This window comes from Adelges cooleyi, unplaced genomic scaffold, assembly GCF_023614345.1.
Source record: "Adelges cooleyi isolate 19-005CV unplaced genomic scaffold, UGA_ACOO_1.1 ACOO_flye_CR_arks_rails_tigmint_CR_PRNA_23, whole genome shotgun sequence".
NCBI classification, from domain to species: domain Eukaryota; kingdom Metazoa; phylum Arthropoda; class Insecta; order Hemiptera; family Adelgidae; genus Adelges; species Adelges cooleyi.
In genome coordinates, this window is record NW_026095893.1 from 12,093,465 (window position 1) to 12,115,499 (window position 22,035).

Sequence of the window (22,035 nt, forward strand, 5' to 3'; positions counted from 1 at the left end):
GCAAGCTACTAAGTCTAAATTTTAAATAACTACTAAACCACTTTCCACTAAACCTATTTTTCAATATCTCATAGCCTATAATACCTCTGAAGACATCCCCTCCCCTAATCCGTGCTTACATGGTTACATAGTATTTAATCTAACTATAGGTAATGTACTTTTTTATAAAGAGACAACTGTCAGAGACAGTTTATGACTTATGACAAGTACAAACGAGAAACCACTCATCAGCTTCGCTAAACAAATGGTTAATCATTGGTGAAACTAAGAGGTGCTATAAATATTCAAAACACTGAAGTATAAATTAGGATTATTCAATTTTTACATCTATTCAACAAATCCCTCGTTAATAAAAATCTAAAAATGTAGGTGTTTTGAACAGCATCAACTTTAAGTTTTTCAATGTCCCAGCCTTCCCCCCTCCCCCCTTTATAACATTCTGCCAATGGGCGAAAGTGTTGTTTTCATACTAGCTTACCACTAAGACCCAACACCGTAAAGCACGAGTATTTTGAAAATTTTAAATTGATTATTTAATAATAGTATACTTTATAGCATGAAGCCTTCAATCGTTATGCTTTATAGATTAAACATGCATAGATAGTACACGAGCACATGAATTACGGCACCCGTAATGGTAACGAACTGAATGCAACGAATATATTATGGTTTAATATAATATGTAGGTAGATTTGTGGCCAAATATCAGTTTTAATAACCATGAGGACGATGAGAACGTGTAAATTAGATATAGATTTAATATAGATTTTAGTATAAAATCGTCGGACGAAAAACTGTTTGTCCGGTCGATTCGCTTATTTGATGTTTTTTTTAAATAAGCTAGTCATAACCCTAGACATGGACAGGGATGGGAAAGTTCTGCCTGTTAAAAGGTTAAAAGAAGTACACGATATGCCGTTGTATGGTAAATAGTGTGCCATCTAGTGAGCATTCGGTGCACTATACTCTTTTTCTATCAGCCATCATATTATCAGTCGTGGTGTTATCAATTAAATAATGTAAACACGCCGACAGGTGCATCGACATTCGACACATCAGCAACCTGTAAGCGGCCAACAAAACTGCCACACACTCAAGACTGATGCCAACAACCATTTTCTACATTTCGATGTAGTTCATCCACATTCACTCTGTAGACTAGTAGGTGTTCGTGTGGCACTTTGGTTGTCGGTTGTTTCGAAATTTAGTAAGTGTCGTTCGTTTCTTCGGTTTTGGAACTCAAAGTACTCCTCGAACTTTTCTAAGCCACAACCAACTCTGCTGTATCCGATATGGCACCAATTAAAGGCAGAAAGTCCGCTAACAAGAACTTACCAGTGTTAAGCCACGAATTCATAATCCAGAATCATGCCGATATTGTATCGTGTGTCGCAATGGTCATCGTTATTGGCCTTATGATACAAGTAAATGTTTAAACTATAATAATTATTCAAATATTATGTTCAATAATTTTAACTATTTTGTTTGTTGATTTTCAGCTAACATCACCACTGTCCTACTTGTTTGTCGCCCTACAATACGGAGAATCGACTAGCAGCAATAAGAGCATTCTAACATATGGTACAGGAATTAAAGATCTGTTTGCAGTTTTCTTTTATTTCCTCATTTGCATTATATTCCACGCAATCATTCAAGAATATGTGTTGGACGTAAGTACTTTTTTGTTATATTCTACTAGATCTAAGGATAATTGATTCTTGAATAATGAATAATGCATCTAAAGATTATTCTGATCATCTTATCCTTAAGTACTGATTAAAAATGTTATTATTATTATGTTTCTAATTTTCAATCATTTAAAATAATTACAAATTTCGTTTTTATTACTCAATTTATAGAAAGTCAGCCGCAAATTACATTTATCTAAATCAAAGAATTCCAAGTTTTTCGAGTCTGGACAGCTAATTGCATTTAATATAGTATCTTTGGTTTGGGCATTGGATATTATTGTCAAGTATGATGAAATGTGTAATGTAAAGTGTGATCAAATATATAATGTGTTGCGTATGATTTTTTTCAGAGAAAATTGGTTGGTTGACTTTTCATCGTTATGGATTGGATACCCTCATAGTATATTATCTTTCTCAATGAAATTCTTTTATATTATTCAATTAGCCTACTGGCTTCATATATTACCTGAATTATATTTCCAAAAAATTAAGAAAGAGGAGATGTTCAGCAAAATTAAGTATTCATTATTGTACACTGCATTCGTATCAACCATATACATAACAAAGTAATAAGAAAAAACTATTTTCTATTAATTTATAGTTAAAAATAATAAATGTGTTATTTATAAATATTAATTGTTTATAGCTTTAACCATGTCGGTGTTGTAGTTCTATTATTGCATTACATTTCTGGAACGGCGAATCATGTTGTCCAATTAGTTGATATCATGGAAAAAGAAGAAGAAAGTAAAAAAGTTAAACGTAAGTATAAAATGGAATAATACACTTAATGACACTACACACAAAAACTAATATGTTTCAGTTAGCTAACTGAAAATGACACTTCAGTAAACAATGGGCTATAGTATATTAGTTTTTGTAAAAAACGTCCATATATGCTTTGTAAATTTGGCTGGTAGATTCTATGCAGTATTCCGAGCTGATTTTTAAATGTTTTTTTTGTGTGTTCTAATAATACTTTTTTTGTTGTTTAAAGTTGCTCAAAACGTCAACAACTGGATATTCCTTGCTGTACAAGTGCTAACGTTAATAATTTCACAAATCACGCTGTGTTTCGGTCTAGCTGGTGTAGAATACAGTGGAGAATTAAGAGATTTCAATACACCTTTGTTTAAGCTTTTGGCATCTGTTAGTGCTTTAGCCATTCAAGCATGGATTGTTTATGAATTTTTCAATTCAACCAATAGCAGTATTAGTATCTCATTAGGACTAGGTAAACCAAAACCAAAAGTGAAATCTAACGAGGACAGTAACAAAAAACAGAAAAGGGCTGGTAAGTGTTTAAAAATACACAGCTAAACATATGCTCACATGTAATATACTTGATAATGTTTTATTACTAGCTAACCGAAAATTTAACGAGTTGACTGAAGCCGATCAAAACATGAAGAAAACAATTAAGGCTGAAGGCAAAAAAAAAGCTAAACCTGTGAAAAATTTGAAATAATTAGAAAACTCTTTGGTAATTTTTAAGTGCAATCTTTGACTAATATGTGTAGAATCTAAGCTGATTGTATATTTGTGATTTGTACGTACAAATCAATAACACTTAATTTTTGTGTTCTAAATACTTTTAAACAACTGTTAATTTTCAATCTGATTTTTACTATTACAAATTATTATCTATATTATTTTCGATTTAATGTTGTGTGTTGTTTTAATTTTATTTCATTTTACATAAATATTGTTTTGTAATTTATCATATTTTTTTTTATAAATATAATAAAATCCATATAGTTTGTAAGCTCTAATAGATTGAATATTAATATACCAATATTTTATTATACTTGTCTATTAATATGCCCAATCAGTTAAGTTGTAAATACATTTATTATAGGTTAATGTATAATATGCCCTATTACAAATATTTTAATTAATTATACATTTTGTTTAAATATATTTCGTATGTATTAATTATAAATTCAGTATATGGCGCTCTTCACTATACCATACCATATTTGTAATTTTGAGTCCATTTCTTATTTATTAGTTACTACATACCTATTTAGTTTTAATATTATTACTTAACTTTGTTAAACAATTTACTATTTTATTGTTAAAATGTTAAAATCAATGTCTCATCAATTCAGTCAATAACTAATTATAGAAAAACATCATTATATAAACAACAATTATACCCATAAATATAATAAAATTATAACTATATTAAATATTTAAACATTATTATGATCATTTGTAAAATTCTATTTTTGTTTCAAATAAAATGTTTATAAATCGTAATATTATCTGTTTTTTTTTAATGTTCAATAATATTTTAGGACTACAAAGATTTAAAATGCTGTATACTTTTTTAATGTTAATTTATTAATTTAGGTAGCGATAGTTTATATGCATGATACAAATAGTTGGGAAAACCTGAGCAAAACTTGTGAAGTTTATAAAATAATTATGTAAAATACTTTGTAATTTTAATAGTATTAAAAAGAGGTAAATTGCAATGATACTTGTGATTCACTAAATTTTAACTTATATTTTTTTTGTACATACCTGCAAGAATTCTGAAGTGCAAGTTGTCTGGCAAGCACAGAATAGTTAAATCAGAATGAATGGTCACTGATAAAAAATTACCAATTGGTCATATTCAAGCTCTAATTATTTAGAAATAGGTTATTCATAAAAATGGGTCGTGCGCAGGCACCTAAATTACTTTATAGATTTTAGTGTACTTAAGAGGATTGCATGCAGTCTGTTTTTTTAAGAGATACGAGTTCTTTGGCAACTTTACTAGGTTATGTAGGAAACAGATTTTTGTTTTTTGCTTTTCTTTTGTAAAAAATTGTAAATTTATTTATTTAATTACAAGAAACTGTAATTTTTAAATGAAAATCGGCTTCCTACATAACATAGTAAAGTAGCCAAAAAACTCTTATCTCTTTACAGAATTTATATATATATATATATATAGCCATTTGTCTGGCTTTTTGGTCAAAAATAAATAAAAACGTCATTTACTCATAGAAAAAATTATTTTAATTAAAAATAATACCTTGAAGATTGTACAAATTATCCGGTAAATTAATTGACATGGTCGAAATTTATTAAAACCTTTTTTTTAAATATTGCCTATACAAAACTCCTTAAAAACTGACCAAATCCATTCCCCCTCTCGTTTATATTTCCAAAGAAATGATTTCATTCTATTTTACCTAGACTTAAATAGTTTTCATGTCAAAATTAATCCGTCCCGGTCTGGATCAATGATTGGAAATATACATAAATCAATTGTGGTCAAAACCTACTATTTAGTCAGATTTGACTCTTTTTGACCAAACACCGAACATTTTTAAATATTATGACTCAATAAAGATTGAATTTTTTTTATACAAATTTGATATAGCGAAATTAGAAGATCTCTACCTACAGATAATGACGCGTACTCTCATACAAGAGAGTAAACGGAATGATCTAACTATAAATGAAGAGAAGAAGAAATTTATGTTAACATCACGCAAAAATTATCTACAGCACAGTTTGCAGGTAGAAGACATGGAATTCAAAAGAGTAGATTCCTTTAAGTCCTATTACGTGTAGAAATAAATGAGCAGGGTAATAATCACAAAGTGATTCGGATGAGAATAAGTGCTTCTGTGCCTTAAAAACAATTTTTAAATCCAGACTAGTGTCAGTAACCAGAACCAAGTTGACTCTATGATCCGCTGTATGCATGTGAAACCTGACCAACGACAAAAACTGACGACAAAAGATTGTCAGTATTCAAAAGAAAAATTCTACGGAAGATATTTGGCCCTAAGAGGGACCGGAACACGGGAGAATCTGAACGAAGGACTAGTCAAGAAATAAGAGTTATGCTAGAAGATGCTGACATAATTGTGATACTGAAAAGTAAAAGACTGAATTGGGCAGGCCATTTATGGAGAACATTGGGTAGAATAATAAAAAAAAGTCGTAAAATGGACACCTGGAGACAAAAAACCGCTTGGTCGTCCAAGCGATGGGACAGAGTAAAGAAAAATATGGATATTGGAGAATAGGTAATATATAGGTGCCTGATAGGGATAGATGGAGAGAAGTTATGATTGTGGCGAAAGACTTGAATTTGGTCTATGCTAACCAATATTTATTTCACTTGTTTTTTAATTTATAATAGTTTTACAATCGAGAAAAACATAAATGTCTGTTCATTAGTACTTTCGATTCATAAATTACCTAGTTAATAATATTTATAGTAGGTATGTGTATGTCAAATAAATAGGTTTTAAAAAAATTGCACTTAATTGTAAAATTAGAGAGATATTTTACCTATTATTCGGAAGTTTTTCAATTCCGTGGTACCATGCTTGATTTGAAAGGGTTAGCACTTATAATTGAACACATTGCACTAAAATACTCGGCTTTATATCGAATCTATTACGTTTATTACTACCATTCTACTTAATTAAAATATATAAGCTGTTTGATATTATTTACAAGATCAATAATTATTTATTTTATACATATTTAACCCTATTACTCACTGACCCCCCCCCCCAAAAAAAAAAGGAGGGGCTGCTCACAGCTGACTAATTCTGCCATCGCCGGTTCCGGCTCGACAAGAAGAAGACCTTTTAAATATATATATATGTATATGGTATATTATTTAATAATATCGTTTTACTATTTTTGTAAAACAACTTTCTTACATAAAAGTTAGGTACTAGGTATTCGGTTTTCGCAAGATAATAATTAAACAGTTATAAATCCTAAACATCGCATTATAGCGGTTTAGGGAACGTTAGAAAGCGGCTAAAATGACCAAAGCAGGAACTCTGGGCACGTCTATTGATCCCAACAACTACTGACATAATAATGTATACAACATCCTTACTCCCTTCTACCACCACAAAAAAGTAATAATTATAATCACACTGTTATAATCTTTAAGTTTATATATATATACGTATAAAATAACACTTTATAATAATATTTTGTCTTGTAAAACTGAGCACGCTGGGAGGGATAATTTTGATCAATACTTTTCATAAATTAATTTAGCAACTTAATTTTTGATTTCTCTACATCTGAATTATGATATTTAATCAGAATTTATCTCATATTTAATTTAAATATTTTTTTGATGATTATTGTATTTTATATTGTATCATCAATAATATAGGTATTAACTATATGGGCAAAATATCAATAAGTACTAAGTAATAGAGGTATGTTATTAGTAAGCGTAACTACGAGAATCTAACATCGACGTTTCTATGGAAACTCCAGAAACGTTATAGTACTTATAACTAAATTATTTTGATTACATCTCTAGAGTTAAATATGATTAAATACAGGATATTATATGAAGTTATTAAAATTATATCTAAGATATTATCCTCCAGGTAATAAAGTTAGAATTCCATAGTTAAGTCTAACATACGTATTTGTTTACCTGATCATATTTGTTTAGTACCTGATTAGCCCTATAAATTAATATCTTTGTTCTTTTAGGTATTATTTTGGAATACTTCACAAAAGGAAAGATAAAACGGAAAATTTTAGATTTATTGGACATAGAACAAGGGTGAGAACATTTTATTACAAAATTTGAAAAAAAAAAACTAACAATGAAAAAAAAATTTTGGTATAATAGGACTAATGTTGAGATTTTAGCTGCTCAAATTGCAAGTAAAGAACCGTTGATTTCTCCTAAAGTATTACCTAAGCTTTCAGGAATACTACAGAAAATCAAAGATAATTCATTTAAGAGCGAACTGTCAAATTTAAGTGTTCGTGGAATTCTGAAAGGTCATTTATTGCCAATAACTAATGTGTCTATTGACAAACACGGAACAATGTATCATCAACTAAATTCATATTTAATAAGAAAAAATATAAATATTCTATTTCATATTGAATGTATGTACTTGTTTAGATGTGCTACTGGAAGTTATGATCGAACGTGTAAAATTTGGAATATTTCAACCAGTAAAGAATGTCAAACACTTAAGGGTCATGAAAATGCAGTGTATACGGTTTCATTAAACATCCCAAAAAGGCTAGTAAAAAAAAATTTATGTATTATAATGATTTTATTTTAAGTAGTTTATAAGACGCAATAATTTTAAATTGGGCTCAATATGAATAAAATAGAATTGGTATTGACTGTATTTAGAGTTTTGACTGGGTCTTTTGACAAAACAGCCAAAATATGGTCTATTGATAATGGTGATGAGTGTTTATGTACAATGTATGGGCATACGGGGGAGATTGTTGCGACAGATATTAGTGACTGCAAACAAATAGTGGCTACATCTTCTATGGATAAAACCACAAGATTATTCAGTACTGCAACAGGTTAGTAATAACTAATAATATAAAAGTTAGTGTAATATATATATCATATGAATAAAAAAATATATATTGTGTAGATTTGACAAATTTTTAATATTCCTTCTATTACTAGGTCAGACATTAGAAGTATTAAAAGGGCACATAGGTGAAGTTATTGTGAATCAGTTTAATTATGATGGTTCTAATATAATAACAGGATCATTTGATGGTACGATTAAACTTTGGGATACACGTGTTGCCAAGTAAAAATTGTATATTTCAATTTTAATATAGATAGCTATAATCATCTGTGCCAACATTATAAAATGTATTAACTATTATTTATAATTTAGATGTATAACAACTTTAACTGGACACACAGCAGAGTTAAGTACATGCTGTTATAACTTTGAATTCAGTACAATTGCCAGCGGGTCATTAGACAATACAGCCAAAATTTGGGATTTAAGGACTAACAGTTGTCGTACGACTATCATTGGCCACACAGATGAGGTTATATTGTTTTTTTATGTTGGGAATTACAATACATTTTTAATGAATTGGTTTTAGGTACTAGATGTTTCTTTTGATTTGGTCGGGCGTCGTTTGGCTACAGCTAGCAGTGATTGTAATGCTTGTGTTTGGGACGTAAATAATGGGGACTTGATTTCAGCTATGATAGGCCATTCAAAAGAAGTATCAAAGGTATTTAAAATGTCTATTAGTAGTTATCCGGCAACGGACTGACGATCTGTCCTGGATAGCGAATTTGTCAAGAAACTATCTCATTATGGTAGTGTTGGGCCTTCATGGCCAGTTAAGCTGCATGAATTAGTAGCTAAACTATCATACACATTAACAGTTACACAATTTCACATTTATTCAGGTATTTTGGGAACCAGCAGGAAAACATTTATTGACAGCCTCACAGGATAATAGTGCTATGTTATGGAATACTGAAACAGGAGAATGTACTCAAAAACTTGAAAAGCATTCTGATCACGTTTTTTCAGTAAACATGAGTTATCACGGAGATGTAATTTTAACAGCATCTAAAGATAATTCTTGCTGTATTTGGAAACCATAGATATTTACTAATATAGATAGCCGTTCTAGCCTTTATTCTAAAACTAGGTAAACAAAACATAATAGAAGTAATAAAATATGTTATTTAATTTAACTCAATTAAAAAAACGGGTTATTTCAACGTTTTGTTTACCGAGTCTATCCAGCATACGGCGTTATGTTTATATAAAACACTTAAATATTAAAATAATACTGTACATTAAATTAATATTTGTACATAATTATATATTGTATGATTATTAAACAATTAAAATGTATAACAAAATAATTTATTTTTGTTAATTCTTTGAGCTTTAGGAAATATATTGCCACCCTTGGATGGATCCATTATTTGCACTAGATAATAATGTATTATCACCACACATTGGTAACCATAAAGCACAACTTGTTGTTATCTTATTATGACTAGAATATTCACTTTCTATAAACAAATGACCTTCGTGTTTGAATTTGAGTTTCACGTTTTCGTCACCACTAGACTCTTCTTCAATAATGTATACGTTTTCATCAAAACCACTAACAACGGTTCTTTTCAAATTACCCGGGTCTAAGTTAATGTTTATATCATTATTACATTCTGGAAATAAATTTCTTTTGTATATTTTTGGAGTTCTTAAACATCTTAAGTCATATACAACCAAATCTCCTGCATTTGAAATTATTTGAAAATTATTACTCGTAGTTTCCTCTAAATTCACGTAAGCAGTGTTTGAAAACCATTTGGCCATATTAGCCTCTAAATTCAAACATAAATGTCAAACCACAATATCATTAGCTAGAAACAGATGGGCGCATTAACTAGACCCTAAACATTAATGAAGATAAAATAAAGTTTTCTCGTTAAATATTATATTATGTAGTTTTTTTTTGTGTATTACACACATAGTATTTAAACATTTTATTATACAATTAATTTATAAATGTCTTAAAGTTTTCATATATTGTAATATTATGTGGATAATTTTCAGATGTATCCATGTCTTAAGTTTTCTACTGACGTTTTAGACTGTGTCCAAGTCCAAAACGTCAGCGGAAACTGAAGACATTGATAGATCTGAAAATTATTCACATATAATTAAAATAATTACATTTATTTTACCTTCATTGAAACGTTCTGTGGTACGATGGCATAAGTTGATATGCCAATTTTTTAACTATAAGGGAAAAAAACATAGTTTTTAGACATCAAATAAAAAAATGTATTTTGACATAGCAGCAAAATGTATTTTTGAATATTAGTAACCATAGCTTGGTAACAAAAAGCACTCAGACATACCATATTTTAATTAATAATACACTGTCAAACTTCGCTTGATGATTTGCAGCGGGAGGCCGGCAACTTAAGTACCTTATTGTCATCGGTCACCGATCAATGCCACCTGCGTTATGGTAGGGGATGGATGTGCAGCATGGTACACATTTTTGTTGCACGATTGGTATATTCTTAATTTGTACGAAGTATAGTAATAATAATAAATACAGGGTCCGGCAGAAAAAACTTATTGATTTAGGTGACGGACAGCTTTAGGCGTGAAACGGGTACAATAGTGGCGTATGTTGATACGTGCCGTTTTAGTAAACAACATTGCATGGTCAGGAGAGCATTGTGCTTTTGTCGTCAAAGAATTTATTAAAACTAGTGGGTCACCAACCACAACACAGTGGGCCTTTCGCATATTATGCTTTATGCTATGTTGACGAGATCCTGTTCCAGATACCAAAAGAATTAAAAATTGGGTATGAACTTCAAGATAACAGGCAACGCATTGAAAAGGAAACCTCGTGGGCAATCTAGGACTGTAACAGGACCTGAAAATGTGGTTGCAATGAGAGCTTCCAATCGCACAGCCCCCAAGGCGTTCTACAGGGAAAGACGCAGCTGTCTGGCGAATTTCACATCTTAGTGTTTGTAGTATTTTGCATTGAGATCTAAAACCTTCTGTCATCTAGATTTTGCCGATATCTGATATATTAAAAAATTAACATTTTTTGCAAAAACCATGAACCGATATCCGATATTACATATTACCGACTATTGATTATTATTTTTTTGGTATCTGTCCAAATATCAATTTCCAAAAAAAACTGGTACTACTAATATCGGCCGATATTGATACTAATTATTGGTTCTAGTATCGGCCCACCCCTAGTAATTACACCAAAATTGACAAAAAGTGACATACAAAATTATACCATCTTATCACAGAGTTAACATACAGTTTTCATGTTATTAGGTTGATATGTCCCTCTGATTCTAGAAGGACATATCAAATTAAAGATTTTGTTGTTTAATTATTTACCTGGTTGAGGTATGTTAATTATATGCTGGTTATTAGTTATACAGTACATATCAAATGCACCATTGTTTGAATTCAAAACTATTAATTTGTCTTTAGATATAAACTGTGGTACATAATTGTTTGTTGCATCATTTAACTCATCTTTACATACTAATAAACATTTATTATTTTCAATATCAAACAATTTTCCGTTTTGCCAAGTATTTTCTCTTCCCCATACAATAAATGTGTCATTTAAATGATTAATTGCTAATTTTCCAGAGTCTATTTTACTATCAAAAGATATGATTGGGATCATTTGATCTGAAATAATATTAAATTGGCAACAATTATTTATAGAACTAACTAAGCAATGGTTATAATTACAGTACAATCTATTTAAGACGAACCTGGGATAAACCAGAAAATTGTATTAGCCATAATAATTATATTATGGTCTCTGAAAATTGAAATACTTAAATGTTTTATTAAAAAATCAAAACTACTACTTTTAAAGAAGCCACAATTAACTTATTATTATATAAATTTTCTTTTAATGTTATGTCGATTCTGTCTTAGACAGGTTGCACTGTATATAATACTAATTACCTGAGTTATTAGTATTTAATTGGTATAAAATTACATTATTCATTCCTTCTTTAGATAATATTACTTTATTTTTATTGAATATTGTTTTCATCTGTAAAAAAATATAATTAATATATAAAATATAACAAACCAAAAAATTGAATATTGTTACAATATATATTGTATACATTTTTACTGAGGATATCTTCAGTAAAAATTTAAATTATTAAATACTATTAAAAATGCAGTTAAATGCTAAAAAACAAACTTATAACTAGTTATAACATCATATTATAATTTGTTTTTAGATATTAGAATTATTAGGTTATAATATAATAATATTTAATTATAATACCTTACTTACATCAATTAATTTATTGGTAGTTAAGGTGCCACATTTAATTTTCAGATCTCTACTAGTATTTATAGAGTCAGGCTCATTTTCCAATTGGTACAGTTTGTTTGGTAGTTCCAAATTTAATACTTCAAAAACGGTGTTCTCACTTTGTTTGCATGCTAAACATACAGCAGTTGTACTACTTAAATCCATAGCTAGAATGGGTTTATCAATACCAAACATTTGTAACTTGTGGTACCTACAAATATAATCATCCATTGTATAAAATATCAATTACTTATGTATATCAGCGCCGGCGCTAGGTTTTGCAGGGCCAGGGTCAAATCATTCTGCTCTAAAATGCAAAATCCTGTGAGTAAAACCCTCAATTGGAAAATACCTACCCTTTACATCTATAAAGTAAATTTGTCTATTATTATGATTTAATTACATCATTAAATTTAGTTTTAAAAAGAAAAAACAAGCAGGAACTTATTTATTTAAAAAGTGTAAATATTATGTGGTATATGATATTAATAATACCTTATAGTTAATGGTACTGAGTTAAAATTAAAAATTTTTGATTACTTTAAAAAAAAAATATAATTTACATTTGCACCGTACGTTTACAATTACCCCAATAGACCCTTTAGCCTACACTAGGGAACAAAAAAATGTATTTATTTTACGGCATAAAATGTATCTATGGTTTTAGTACACACCTGAACTACACATTCTATAGATTGACCTTAGTTTTCGAGATAAACTACAAGTAAAAAATATCTAATTATTTAGGACCTACCCTCCTTAAGTTGTATTATTTTAAGTATATATAAGCAAAGGTAGTTTTTATTGAATGTGCTTGTTTATTGCATTCTTACTAATCAGACACAGTGGTCTCTCGATTATACAGTCATGTGATAATTATCCGACATGTCCAGTAGACTGATGTATAATGATCAAATAATTAACAAAATCGATAGTCAACTGATTAAGTCCGAATGAACCGATTAGATATTTTAATAATAATTATTTTTATTTTGTTTAGCCCTTCTACAGTCTATTAGTTGGTAGTCATTATCTCATAAACTAGTCAATTCGGTAAAACTGATATTTTTTTCGTACTCAGTAGCTAGAATTATTCTAAATCGAGTCCTATAATATATCTGGCTGCAAAATCACTGTTCCTCAGTATTATATTTTCTTACTTTTTGAAAGAATTAAAAAACCATTCGTCCATAGGATCCTCCACTTCTTCCATAACTAACTTCTTGAATATATAATTACTTACACAAATTATCTAAGTTATAAAAATCGAAGTACAAGTACTTATTTTTTAATTGTTGAGACTTGAGAGTTGACTTCTGTCAGTTTTTTAATTTTTAAGAAATTACGTTTGTGTAGATAACACCATACCATGAATTGATAAAGAGGTTACCAGTAAAATGTTAACTGAGTTGCTTATCCAGTAAAAAAAAGGAGAACTAAAAAGAACCGCAGTAAAGCTATGTTAACGTTGACATGAAACATTTTTAGGCCAGCTTAAACGATTTCACCTAAAATTTGCACAGGCGTTTTTGATGGTTTTATAATACAAACTAAACAACACCGAACACGGTGTGCCGTAAAAACGTGTAAAATACAAATTATATTTTGTTAAGGGGATTGCATGCGTTTGGTTTTAAGGAGTTTTGTATAGGCAATATTTAGGAAAAAAGTTGTTTTTAATAAATTTTGATCATGTCAATTAATTTACCGGTTAATTTGTATAAGCTTCATGGTATTGTTTTTAATTTAAATTATTTTGTCTATGAGTAAACACATATGGTTGAAAAACTTGGCAGTTATTTGAAATTAAAATAATAAAATACATCGCATAGGAAAATAAATTCCCCTGTCAGGTATCTCAGGCTCTAGAACGCATATGGACGATCCAAATGCGGTTATGGAAATGATCATATTTTTTCACACAAAAGTTAGCCAAATTGTCTGTAAATGAGAGTCAAACCGCTGAAAAGCTCTTGAAATTTCTCATAAGGCGTTGCATCCGGCGGTCTTAGGGAAAAAATTAACAATATTATTAAGCCAAATTCGTCTTAAAGCCATCGGTTTACTCATTTTCCACTAGATACAACTGAACTAAAAATATAAAAAATACTATTTGATTCGTTACCGTGGCCCACAGCTTTATACACTTATCAAAATATAATTTGTATTTTACACGTTTTCACGGCATACCGTGTTCGGTGTTGTTTAGTTTCTACCATCAAAAACGCCTGTGCAAATTTTAGGTGAAATCGTTTAAGCTGGCCTAAAAATGTTTCATGTCAACGTTAACATAGCTTTACTGCGGTTCTTTTTAGTTCTCCTTTTTTTTACTGGATAGGCAACTCAGTTAACATTTTACTGATAACCACCTTATTAATTCATAGTATTGGTCATGGTGATAGCAACAAAAATTTAAATCGGGCCAACGATAAATGATAACAGAAATTATTGATGTATGAACTATGATGTATGTTCAAATTTGAATAGCATAAAGTATAACTGTGGAAGTTCTTAGCTGAGAGCAAAGAAAAACTAATTGGTGTAATTATTTAATCTAGTTCTGATGCTCGACTTCTACATCAGGTGATTTTTCATTTAATCTATGCTTCTGTTATATTCGTTTGAAGTGTGGTAAGTTGTATCAAATGGAAGCAAATATTGATAAATGCAATTTATATTTATAGAAAAACCATGCAATAAAAGGGGTGTAAGGTATACTTCTACCATTTTTTGTTCCATATTACTTTTTTAACCCTAGAATACTAACCTTATTTTTAACCCTTTTATTGCTAACCATTCGTCGATTTGAAGAAATGTACATAAATAAATAAAATTACTCCGATTGTTTTCTTTACTTCATAAAAAATAAATATAATAATTTAAATAAATAATAAGTATAATATATTTTGGGTTATTTGAAATCATCCCTTAGAAATTAACCTTCGTCGCATCGATGAACTAAAACAGCATGCATTTTGAATGTGCTACTAACTATTCGTCGATTTGATGATGTGGATTTTGCGCAATCGAAGGTCGACAACTAACTGATTACAATAGAGCTTTTTATTTTAACATTAAATATACTCAACAATATTTACAAGAGATAGATGGAGGGTAGAAACTCATATGACAAACATGCTAAAAATAGTCAGTTAAAAATAATCAGTATTCGTCAAATAGATAAATGGTTAGCGTTCTAGGGTTAATACTTCAACTTATTTTGAGTTAAAAACTAAATTGAAAGTTTATTATTACTTTATTTAAATTTTTAGCTTCGGTGCGGAGCTGAGAAGGTATTATTTTTACAGTGATGTGTTTTAATTTTTGTGTCTAGACCCACGATATCTTATAAACCGCTGAACCGATTTCTCCGTGTAACAATTCTATAGATCAGAAATCATACTTGAAAGGTACTTAATTTGGCCAAACATTTTAAAAAATCACCCCTTCCCCATCAAAATCGAGAAAAACACCCAAAAAATGTACAAATTTTTCAACTTAAAATTACAATGTTCTATTGCTTTTTTTAAAATAGTCGAAAAAGTTCCAAATTTATGTGAATTGTTCTTCAAACATAGTACTATCGATAAACATTAAAAAAACAAAAAAATATCATAAACCCTTTCCCCTAGAAGGGATAGAATTTTTTTCTTTATTTCACTTTTTCAAGCAAAGTTTTAGAGATTTAGATCTGAAAATTAGACCGAAGGTAAATCTAAAATGGAACTCTAACATATACAATTTTCTCAAAAATCTGTAGTCAAATTATTTTTTTATTAAGGAAAACCCAAAAAATAGGGTAAATTTACACTTTGGCCGTAGTCAGTTTCTAGGTTGCTATGTGTGTGTGAATCAACAGTCAACAGGTAATGAAAATATTTTCATTATATTGTTAATTACTATATATGGATAACTATGACAGTACATTTTTATAGACAGACGATTAACCCTTATCGTATCCACCTTGCACAAGACTAAATATTTGAAGTACATTATTGCTGGTCCCACGATATCTTCTAAACCACTAAAACTGGTTTGAACCTAATATCCATAAATTCGCATTGAAGCGTTTATTTAAAAGTGATTTTATCACTTTCAGTTATAATAAAATCTGTAGACCTGTGACTTCTCCGTCTCCACTATGCCCAGACTCCACTGTTCTGTTTTTTTTTTTTTATTTTGTGCTTGATTAATTTATTTATAATTTAGCTCATATGACCTAATCTAGAAATTTGGTAATAATACTAATAGTATATTTTTTTTTTTAACATTTTTAGAACGATGATATGTAATAATGAAAGGCTACAAAATAACTAATTGTATAAGAGACAAACAATTTGGGATTGCTTGCGGCACATTCAATGTTCTTCGCATTAAAGGATGTCAAAAATTAAAGGTAAATTATTGTAAAAAATATATTTAATGTATTAATAATAATAAGCATATTTTTTGACATTTGTGTTGTTTAAGCAGGACTTACTTATTCTATCTTACCTTGTATATTCTTTTTCCATTATCATTTTTCTGCTTAGAAAGAATGAAGCTGACAGCCACTGAGGATGGAATTATAAATATGATTTACCAAAACAATTTTATTTTTATCATTAATAGTTATGATTAATGAAAACTTAACTCAATAGTCAAAGACTAAATTTAGATATGAATGGCATAAATTTTAAATTAACACATTTTAAATGTCTTTAAAAGTGCTTTATTAATATATATATATGTATGGTATTTTTAAAATTGTTTTAATAAAATAAAATTTTCATGGTTTTAAACAAATATTTAAAAAATTTTAGATACATGATGCAAATGTAACAGTAATATTGCAAGATGGTACAGTTATTTATGATGAAGAATATTTTCAAACATTGCCCAGCCAGACATTATTTATTTTTAAATTAAAAGGAGAAACTTTTCATTCAGGTATACAGTTAGTTACAATACCTAGTTTACATTTCATCACAAATTGTTCCTTTAATAACTTGGCGGACAGGAGTCATGTAAATTTTAACATGAACTAAATTTTGTTCAAAGTTATTGTGGGTGTAAATTGGTAATGTGTTTGATAATACCCATAAATTTCCCGTTCTATCGACTTTAACATCGGATGGATACATATCTTGATCCTTATCCAAAGTGATAAGGCTTTGTGTATGTTCATTGTATTCTTCTCCACTAAAATAAAATCAATTAATATTATTTGAAAATAAAATAAAATTTAAAAGTCCACCTGTACGAATTCCAACATCCTATGGTGTTCTGTATTAGTAAACCGTAAAACAAAACTCCAGTTTCTATATCAAACGTTGAAGATGTCGCTTGTTTATTTATTCCTCTCGATCCCATAACTTTGAATTCGTAAACATTTTTATTTTTTTCATATTGCCAATCATGTAGCGTTTTGGAGCTAACGGCAAATCCCATAGTACTTGCAATGCTATGAAAGTAAACCGTTCTGTAACCATTCCTCCCCATTGGGGACAGTGCTATTCCGAATAGACCTTTTTGCGACTGATAATGCACTTCTCCTAAATCAATATCACCGCAAATAGGATCAAAATGAAAATAATTATGCGTCAGCGACATTGAATCATTTGTCTTCCAACTGTAAACTATTAACCGATAAGTATCACTGTCTGGTATGTAAGCATAAGCGTCTTCGCAAGTAGAAGACGTCACATCTACAACCATATTGTTGAAATCCGAATTTGTATTGGTTAAATGCCCCAGACTGTATGTACGCATGTGTATATTTGTTTTTAAATTATATACATGTATTGTAGTGGCCATTTCTCGTTTATTATTTACTTTTCCATTATCTAGAATCCATAAGCGGTCACATACATCAGCGCGAACTATAGCTACAGAAGTTAAATTGTGTTCAGATATATCATGAACCTTTTGATTAGGATAAGGGATTAAGATTGGCGTTTTATTTTTCAATTCTTCGATATCTATAATTAAAACTTAGATTAATTTAATATTTAAAAATTTATAAAGCAGAGTTGGCATTAACCTGGGTGTTTTTTGAAAAAAAGGCTGACCCAATTAAGCTTTTTGGGTAAAATTTATTTTAGACTTATTTGAGGGTGTTACATTTAATAACAAAGTTTTTGGGTGTACATAAATCCAATAAAACCCTATATGCCTAAACATATGGTGGCACCCCCACTGGGGGTTTTAGGTATAGGTTTTTTGCCAACTCTGATGTAAAGTGATTGCGATTACTTGAGATATCAATGTATGATAGAGTAGCTGGTATATTTTGTTTGAACCTTGGCGTGACCAAAAATAATTTATTTTGCCATCTTTCTAACGCCACTGGCATAGCATTTATTTGATCGGACTGCTGGCTGTGGTTTTTCAAAGTTTCAGTTAATGATGAAAAATAGATATTTTTTAAATTAAGTACTTCTTTTATTCTAGAACTCCATATTGGTAGATATAATGAAAATAATATAAGAACAATTTTAGACATCATGATTGCATTTCGAAACTAGTAACTACAATTGATATCAAACAGCATTCGTTCAAAAGCGTTTTGATAAATTTATGTTTATGCATAGTCATTTCCTATGTTTAATACAAATATGAATAAACCTTGATCTCTATACTTAATGTTTGTTTTTCAATCTATTTATTTGTCAAATATTTGAAACAAGTGAACTCATGCGTAGCTTTTATGTACCTATTAAATTGTTCACTTATTTTCTTTGTTATTAACTAAAAATAAATGAACAATAGTACTCTAATTTTACTGTCGTATTAAAAAAAAAAACTTGTGAATAATTTGATGATGGTTCGTAATTAAGTTTTGTATTGAAAACTGAAATTTAAGTGCAATTGAAAATGCTATTATTTTTAGGTGCTGATATAGTGTATAATGCATTAAAATCAGTCAATATTGATTTACTAAGAACGTCAATTAAAATTAAAGAATTTATGGATGTCAACATTAAAGAAAAAATTCAAGTATTAACTTCTATTTTACATGCCGATCAAAATGAAGTATTGACTAATCTAACTGCTTGTAGTTTAAAGACAAAACACCCTCAGTGGTTTGAAGGTAATGATGTTAACCTGTTATATTCGGGAACATTGTATTGTATACTATATGTGTTAAATATTTTACTTTTTTTTTAATATTAAATTTCAGATTTAGATACAGTAGCAAATACAAAAGAAGAGTTCATGTTCAAACGCTGTCAAGACCGTATACGAAATTATATGTATAAAACTAAAGCGGATATCAAAAAGTCTGATATTTATTTAAGTGATAGTAAACAAAGACATTATTTGAATGAAGTACTTGAAAAATTTACTGTCCTTTTAAATACAAACAAATATAATGGACATTATTTTGATAGATCGAGTGATAAATGCCTTTGTGACAAATTAGGAACATTTTTGTGTGAGGGTGCGTGGAATCAAAATAGCTGTTTTTATGAGCAGGGTACTGGCCACAAAATTAATCCTTACCAAAGTAGAGAAAGTAGAATTATTTTTTCGACTTGGAATCTGGATCATTGGTATTTGAATATATATTCTTAATTAACAAAATGTCTAAGTAAAGCTAACTAAAAGAAAAATTATTTTTAGGGCAGAAAGGTCAAGATCGGTGATACCGTCGTTGTTTAAAGCTAGCACACGGGCAACTGTTGGAAATAAATCAATAAATGTAAATTATTTTTATAATTTACTTTTTACTACCAACAATCTCAAACTTGTTCATATTGTTTGCCATGACAAAGGACAACACGATAGTGCTAAGTGTGACCCTGAATATTTTTTAGAAACAAAAAAGGTAAGTATAATATTATAATATCTTAAAAGTAGACCTAGGCGAACAATAACAAATTATTTGTTCGTTGAATGGTCACACATATAGTGTTATATATTTTAACGTTCCAAAAATGTAGGTATACTTAAATTGACATTTACTCGGTTATTATACATATACATGTGCCTATGTATCTGCTTGTAGTGTGGATACTTTGAATTTTATGTTTAATTTAAATTTTAAGAAATAGCAATTTTTTTTAAAACGTACTATATATTTTAGAACTTTTATTTTAAAGAGTTTACATTGCATGTAACTTGCAAATAAAAAAAAATTATTGTTAAAACTTTTAAAATAAAAGTTCCATGAAAAGCCACTTGTTTAATTATTATTTATTAGTTTTAAATTTAGTTTTGAAAAATGATTGTAAGTAGGCAATAATTTTCTAAATAATGTATTTAATATATTAAACATTTCTTACATTTAGTTCAGGGTAATGGTTTTTCAATGTTACAATGTATAACAATATATGTGTAAAAGTTAAATAAATAATTTTGTTGCGTTCAGTTTGAGCTAACGTTTTCTGAATGTTAAAATGTGTAACATTTAATTATTTGTTTATTTTTGCAGGTGATAGAACATACTAAACACAGTAGCAAATCAAAGAATACACATATTCTGCAAAAGTATTTTTGACAATTATTGTATGATATTTGTATACGGTTTTTAAAAAAATATAACTATATCTGTATGCAAGTCCTATTATGTAGAGCAATTACTAATTGCACATTTTTTTTTCTTCAAAACACCTCTTAAGAACTTTAACGAAATGTGGTAAATAAACTTTAAAAGCAATTTTAGTATAATTTGTTTGCCGAGAGAGTATGGCTGCACAAATCAAAATTGCAATACTCCTGTCTGTACGATAGTAATACGTTGTTTTTCTGCGCACCCATATTATCTTGGTGAACATAGTATAGGTCTAGAGTAGTGCAAATTGTTATTCGAATGAAACGTTATTCAAATAAAAAACTTTTTCAAATAAAGACTTGTTTAAAAAATTATTTTTGAAATTATTCATATAAAACATTTTTTCCTATATATATATATGTATATATATATATACTGGTTTTAAATATTTCGTAAATGTAGTATATATTTTTTTACCAAATAATATTTAAAAAAATAAGAACTTGAAAAAAGCACTTAAATATTATTTAAATAATGTTTCAATAATAATGTTTGAATAATTACATTTACATTTGAATAACTTTTTTTAAATAATTAAATTTGAAATCATTTTTAATATTTTTTTATTTGAATAAAAAATTTAACTCTGACAGATCTAGACTTAAAATCAACAAGTTATTTGTTAAGGAGGTTAAATTTTTAAATAAAACACTATTATCTATCTGTTTAGTTTTTTTTAATTTATAATAAATATTTGTGTGTCTAAAATATTATTTTATGTCCAAAAATAATTATGATGTTAAATATCAATATTTTTTTACCCAGCATAGCTCTATCTCACATTGACACTGGCCAGAAGATAGAAATAAAATCTGATAATATAAATTACCATGGCAACCTATTATTTGGGAACAAGTACAGGCGACAGTGCTTAACACTATCAACAGACGCTTGGTATGTGTAATGTACAAATTGTAAGTTGTAACCATTTGAACACTTTGTTTCCCTATAATTATTGTAACAAATAATTATTTTAACTACTCAGTTATAGCGTAATTTACCGTGTGACTTTATGAATGTAATACACCTTTAAAGTCTACCTTAATGATACCAAAGATATAAGTATGATTAATTTTCCATGCTTGATAAAAAGTCGAGTAATTATGAATTTTTTAAAAATCTATTAGTTACATAAATACTTGAAATTAATGATAATGTTAT

The 22,035-nt window shown here is 28.8% G+C and overlaps 5 protein-coding genes across 10 annotated transcripts; 3 read left to right on the forward strand and 2 right to left on the reverse strand.

The window, feature by feature from the left end:
* Positions 1-1,054: 1,054 nt before the first annotated feature.
* LOC126835673 (translocating chain-associated membrane protein 1) lies at positions 1,055-4,192 on the forward strand. The gene is made up of 7 exons (XM_050568415.1): positions 1,055-1,424; positions 1,500-1,670; positions 1,860-1,975; positions 2,042-2,257; positions 2,338-2,453; positions 2,689-2,985; positions 3,056-4,192. The coding sequence occupies exons 1-7, from the start codon at positions 1,293-1,295 to the stop codon at positions 3,157-3,159; spliced, it is 1,152 nt and encodes a 383-aa protein (XP_050424372.1). The 5' UTR covers positions 1,055-1,292; the 3' UTR covers positions 3,160-4,192.
* A 2,774-nt stretch (positions 4,193-6,966) lies between these two features.
* Positions 6,967-9,278, forward strand: LOC126835679 (dynein assembly factor with WDR repeat domains 1-like). The gene is made up of 8 exons (XM_050568420.1): positions 6,967-7,069; positions 7,179-7,251; positions 7,321-7,524; positions 7,603-8,024; positions 8,134-8,263; positions 8,354-8,513; positions 8,571-8,705; positions 8,887-9,278. Exons 4-8 carry the CDS (start codon positions 7,808-7,810, stop codon positions 9,085-9,087), a joined length of 843 nt encoding a protein of 280 aa, XP_050424377.1. The 5' UTR covers positions 6,967-7,069; positions 7,179-7,251; positions 7,321-7,524; positions 7,603-7,807; the 3' UTR covers positions 9,088-9,278.
* LOC126835674 (uncharacterized) lies at positions 9,193-14,562 on the reverse strand. The gene is made up of 5 exons (XM_050568416.1): positions 13,499-14,562; positions 12,318-12,549; positions 11,975-12,065; positions 11,387-11,689; positions 9,193-9,822 (listed from the first exon to the last, which is right to left on the reverse strand). Exons 1-5 carry the CDS (start codon positions 13,549-13,551, stop codon positions 9,380-9,382), a joined length of 1,122 nt encoding a protein of 373 aa, XP_050424373.1. The 5' UTR covers positions 13,552-14,562; the 3' UTR covers positions 9,193-9,379.
* A 193-nt stretch (positions 14,563-14,755) lies between these two features.
* Positions 14,756-21,910, forward strand: LOC126835677 (DNA fragmentation factor subunit beta). 6 transcript variants are annotated; one of them, XR_007685238.1, is made up of 9 exons: positions 14,756-14,921; positions 16,616-16,734; positions 17,141-17,267; positions 19,210-19,410; positions 19,501-19,649; positions 19,744-19,873; positions 19,949-20,148; positions 20,755-20,958; positions 21,640-21,910. XR_007685238.1 is itself a non-coding variant. In XM_050568418.1 (7 exons), exons 2-7 carry the CDS (start codon positions 16,633-16,635, stop codon positions 20,818-20,820), a joined length of 1,074 nt encoding a protein of 357 aa, XP_050424375.1. In that variant the 5' UTR covers positions 14,758-14,921; positions 16,616-16,632; the 3' UTR covers positions 20,821-21,170. The 6 variants fall into 6 exon arrangements, 1 of the variants encoding a protein (XP_050424375.1); XR_007685237.1 differs by having other exon boundaries at positions 14,757-15,050; positions 19,501-19,873; positions 19,944-20,148; positions 21,640-21,905; XR_007685235.1 differs by having other exon boundaries at positions 14,758-14,969; positions 19,501-19,873; positions 19,944-20,148; positions 21,640-21,904.
* Positions 17,221-18,836, reverse strand: LOC126835671 (protein yellow-like). Its single transcript, XM_050568409.1, has 3 exons — positions 18,573-18,836; positions 17,575-18,298; positions 17,221-17,519 (listed from the first exon to the last, which is right to left on the reverse strand). Exons 1-3 carry the CDS (start codon positions 18,823-18,825, stop codon positions 17,294-17,296), a joined length of 1,203 nt encoding a protein of 400 aa, XP_050424366.1. The 5' UTR covers positions 18,826-18,836; the 3' UTR covers positions 17,221-17,293.
* Positions 21,911-22,035: the final 125 nt, after the last annotated feature.

Coding starts and splice junctions, on each gene's coding strand:
- LOC126835673 (XM_050568415.1), top strand. CDS start 1,293: ATGGCACCAATTAAAGGCAGAAAGTCCGCTAACAAGAACTTACCAGTG. Junction 1,976..2,041: donor GCATTGGATATTATTGTCAA/GTATGATGAAAT, acceptor GATTTTTTTCAG/AGAAAATTGGTTGGTTGACT. Junction 2,454..2,688: donor AGAAAGTAAAAAAGTTAAAC/GTAAGTATAAAA, acceptor TGTTGTTTAAAG/TTGCTCAAAACGTCAACAAC.
- LOC126835679 (XM_050568420.1), top strand. CDS start 7,808: ATGAATAAAATAGAATTGGTATTGACTGTATTTAGAGTTTTGACTGGG. Junction 8,264..8,353: donor TGGGATACACGTGTTGCCAA/GTAAAAATTGTA, acceptor TTTATAATTTAG/ATGTATAACAACTTTAACTG. Junction 8,706..8,886: donor ATTCAAAAGAAGTATCAAAG/GTATTTAAAATG, acceptor ACATTTATTCAG/GTATTTTGGGAACCAGCAGG.
- LOC126835674 (XM_050568416.1), bottom strand. CDS start 13,551: ATGGAAGAAGTGGAGGATCCTATGGACGAATGGTTTTTTAATTCTTTC. Junction 12,066..12,317: donor CTACCAATAAATTAATTGAT/GTAAGTAAGGTA, acceptor ATTTTTTTACAG/ATGAAAACAATATTCAATAA. Junction 11,690..11,974: donor ATTAAATACTAATAACTCAG/GTAATTAGTATT, acceptor ATATTATTTCAG/ATCAAATGATCCCAATCATA.
- LOC126835677 (XM_050568418.1), top strand. CDS start 16,633: ATGAAAGGCTACAAAATAACTAATTGTATAAGAGACAAACAATTTGGG. Junction 16,735..17,140: donor AAGGATGTCAAAAATTAAAG/GTAAATTATTGT, acceptor AAAAAATTTTAG/ATACATGATGCAAATGTAAC. Junction 19,874..19,943: donor ACTTGGAATCTGGATCATTG/GTATTTGAATAT, acceptor AATTATTTTTAG/GGCAGAAAGGTCAAGATCGG.
- LOC126835671 (XM_050568409.1), bottom strand. CDS start 18,825: ATGATGTCTAAAATTGTTCTTATATTATTTTCATTATATCTACCAATA. Junction 18,299..18,572: donor ATCATACATTGATATCTCAA/GTAATCGCAATC, acceptor TTTTAATTATAG/ATATCGAAGAATTGAAAAAT. Junction 17,520..17,574: donor GGATGTTGGAATTCGTACAG/GTGGACTTTTAA, acceptor ATTTTATTTTAG/TGGAGAAGAATACAATGAAC.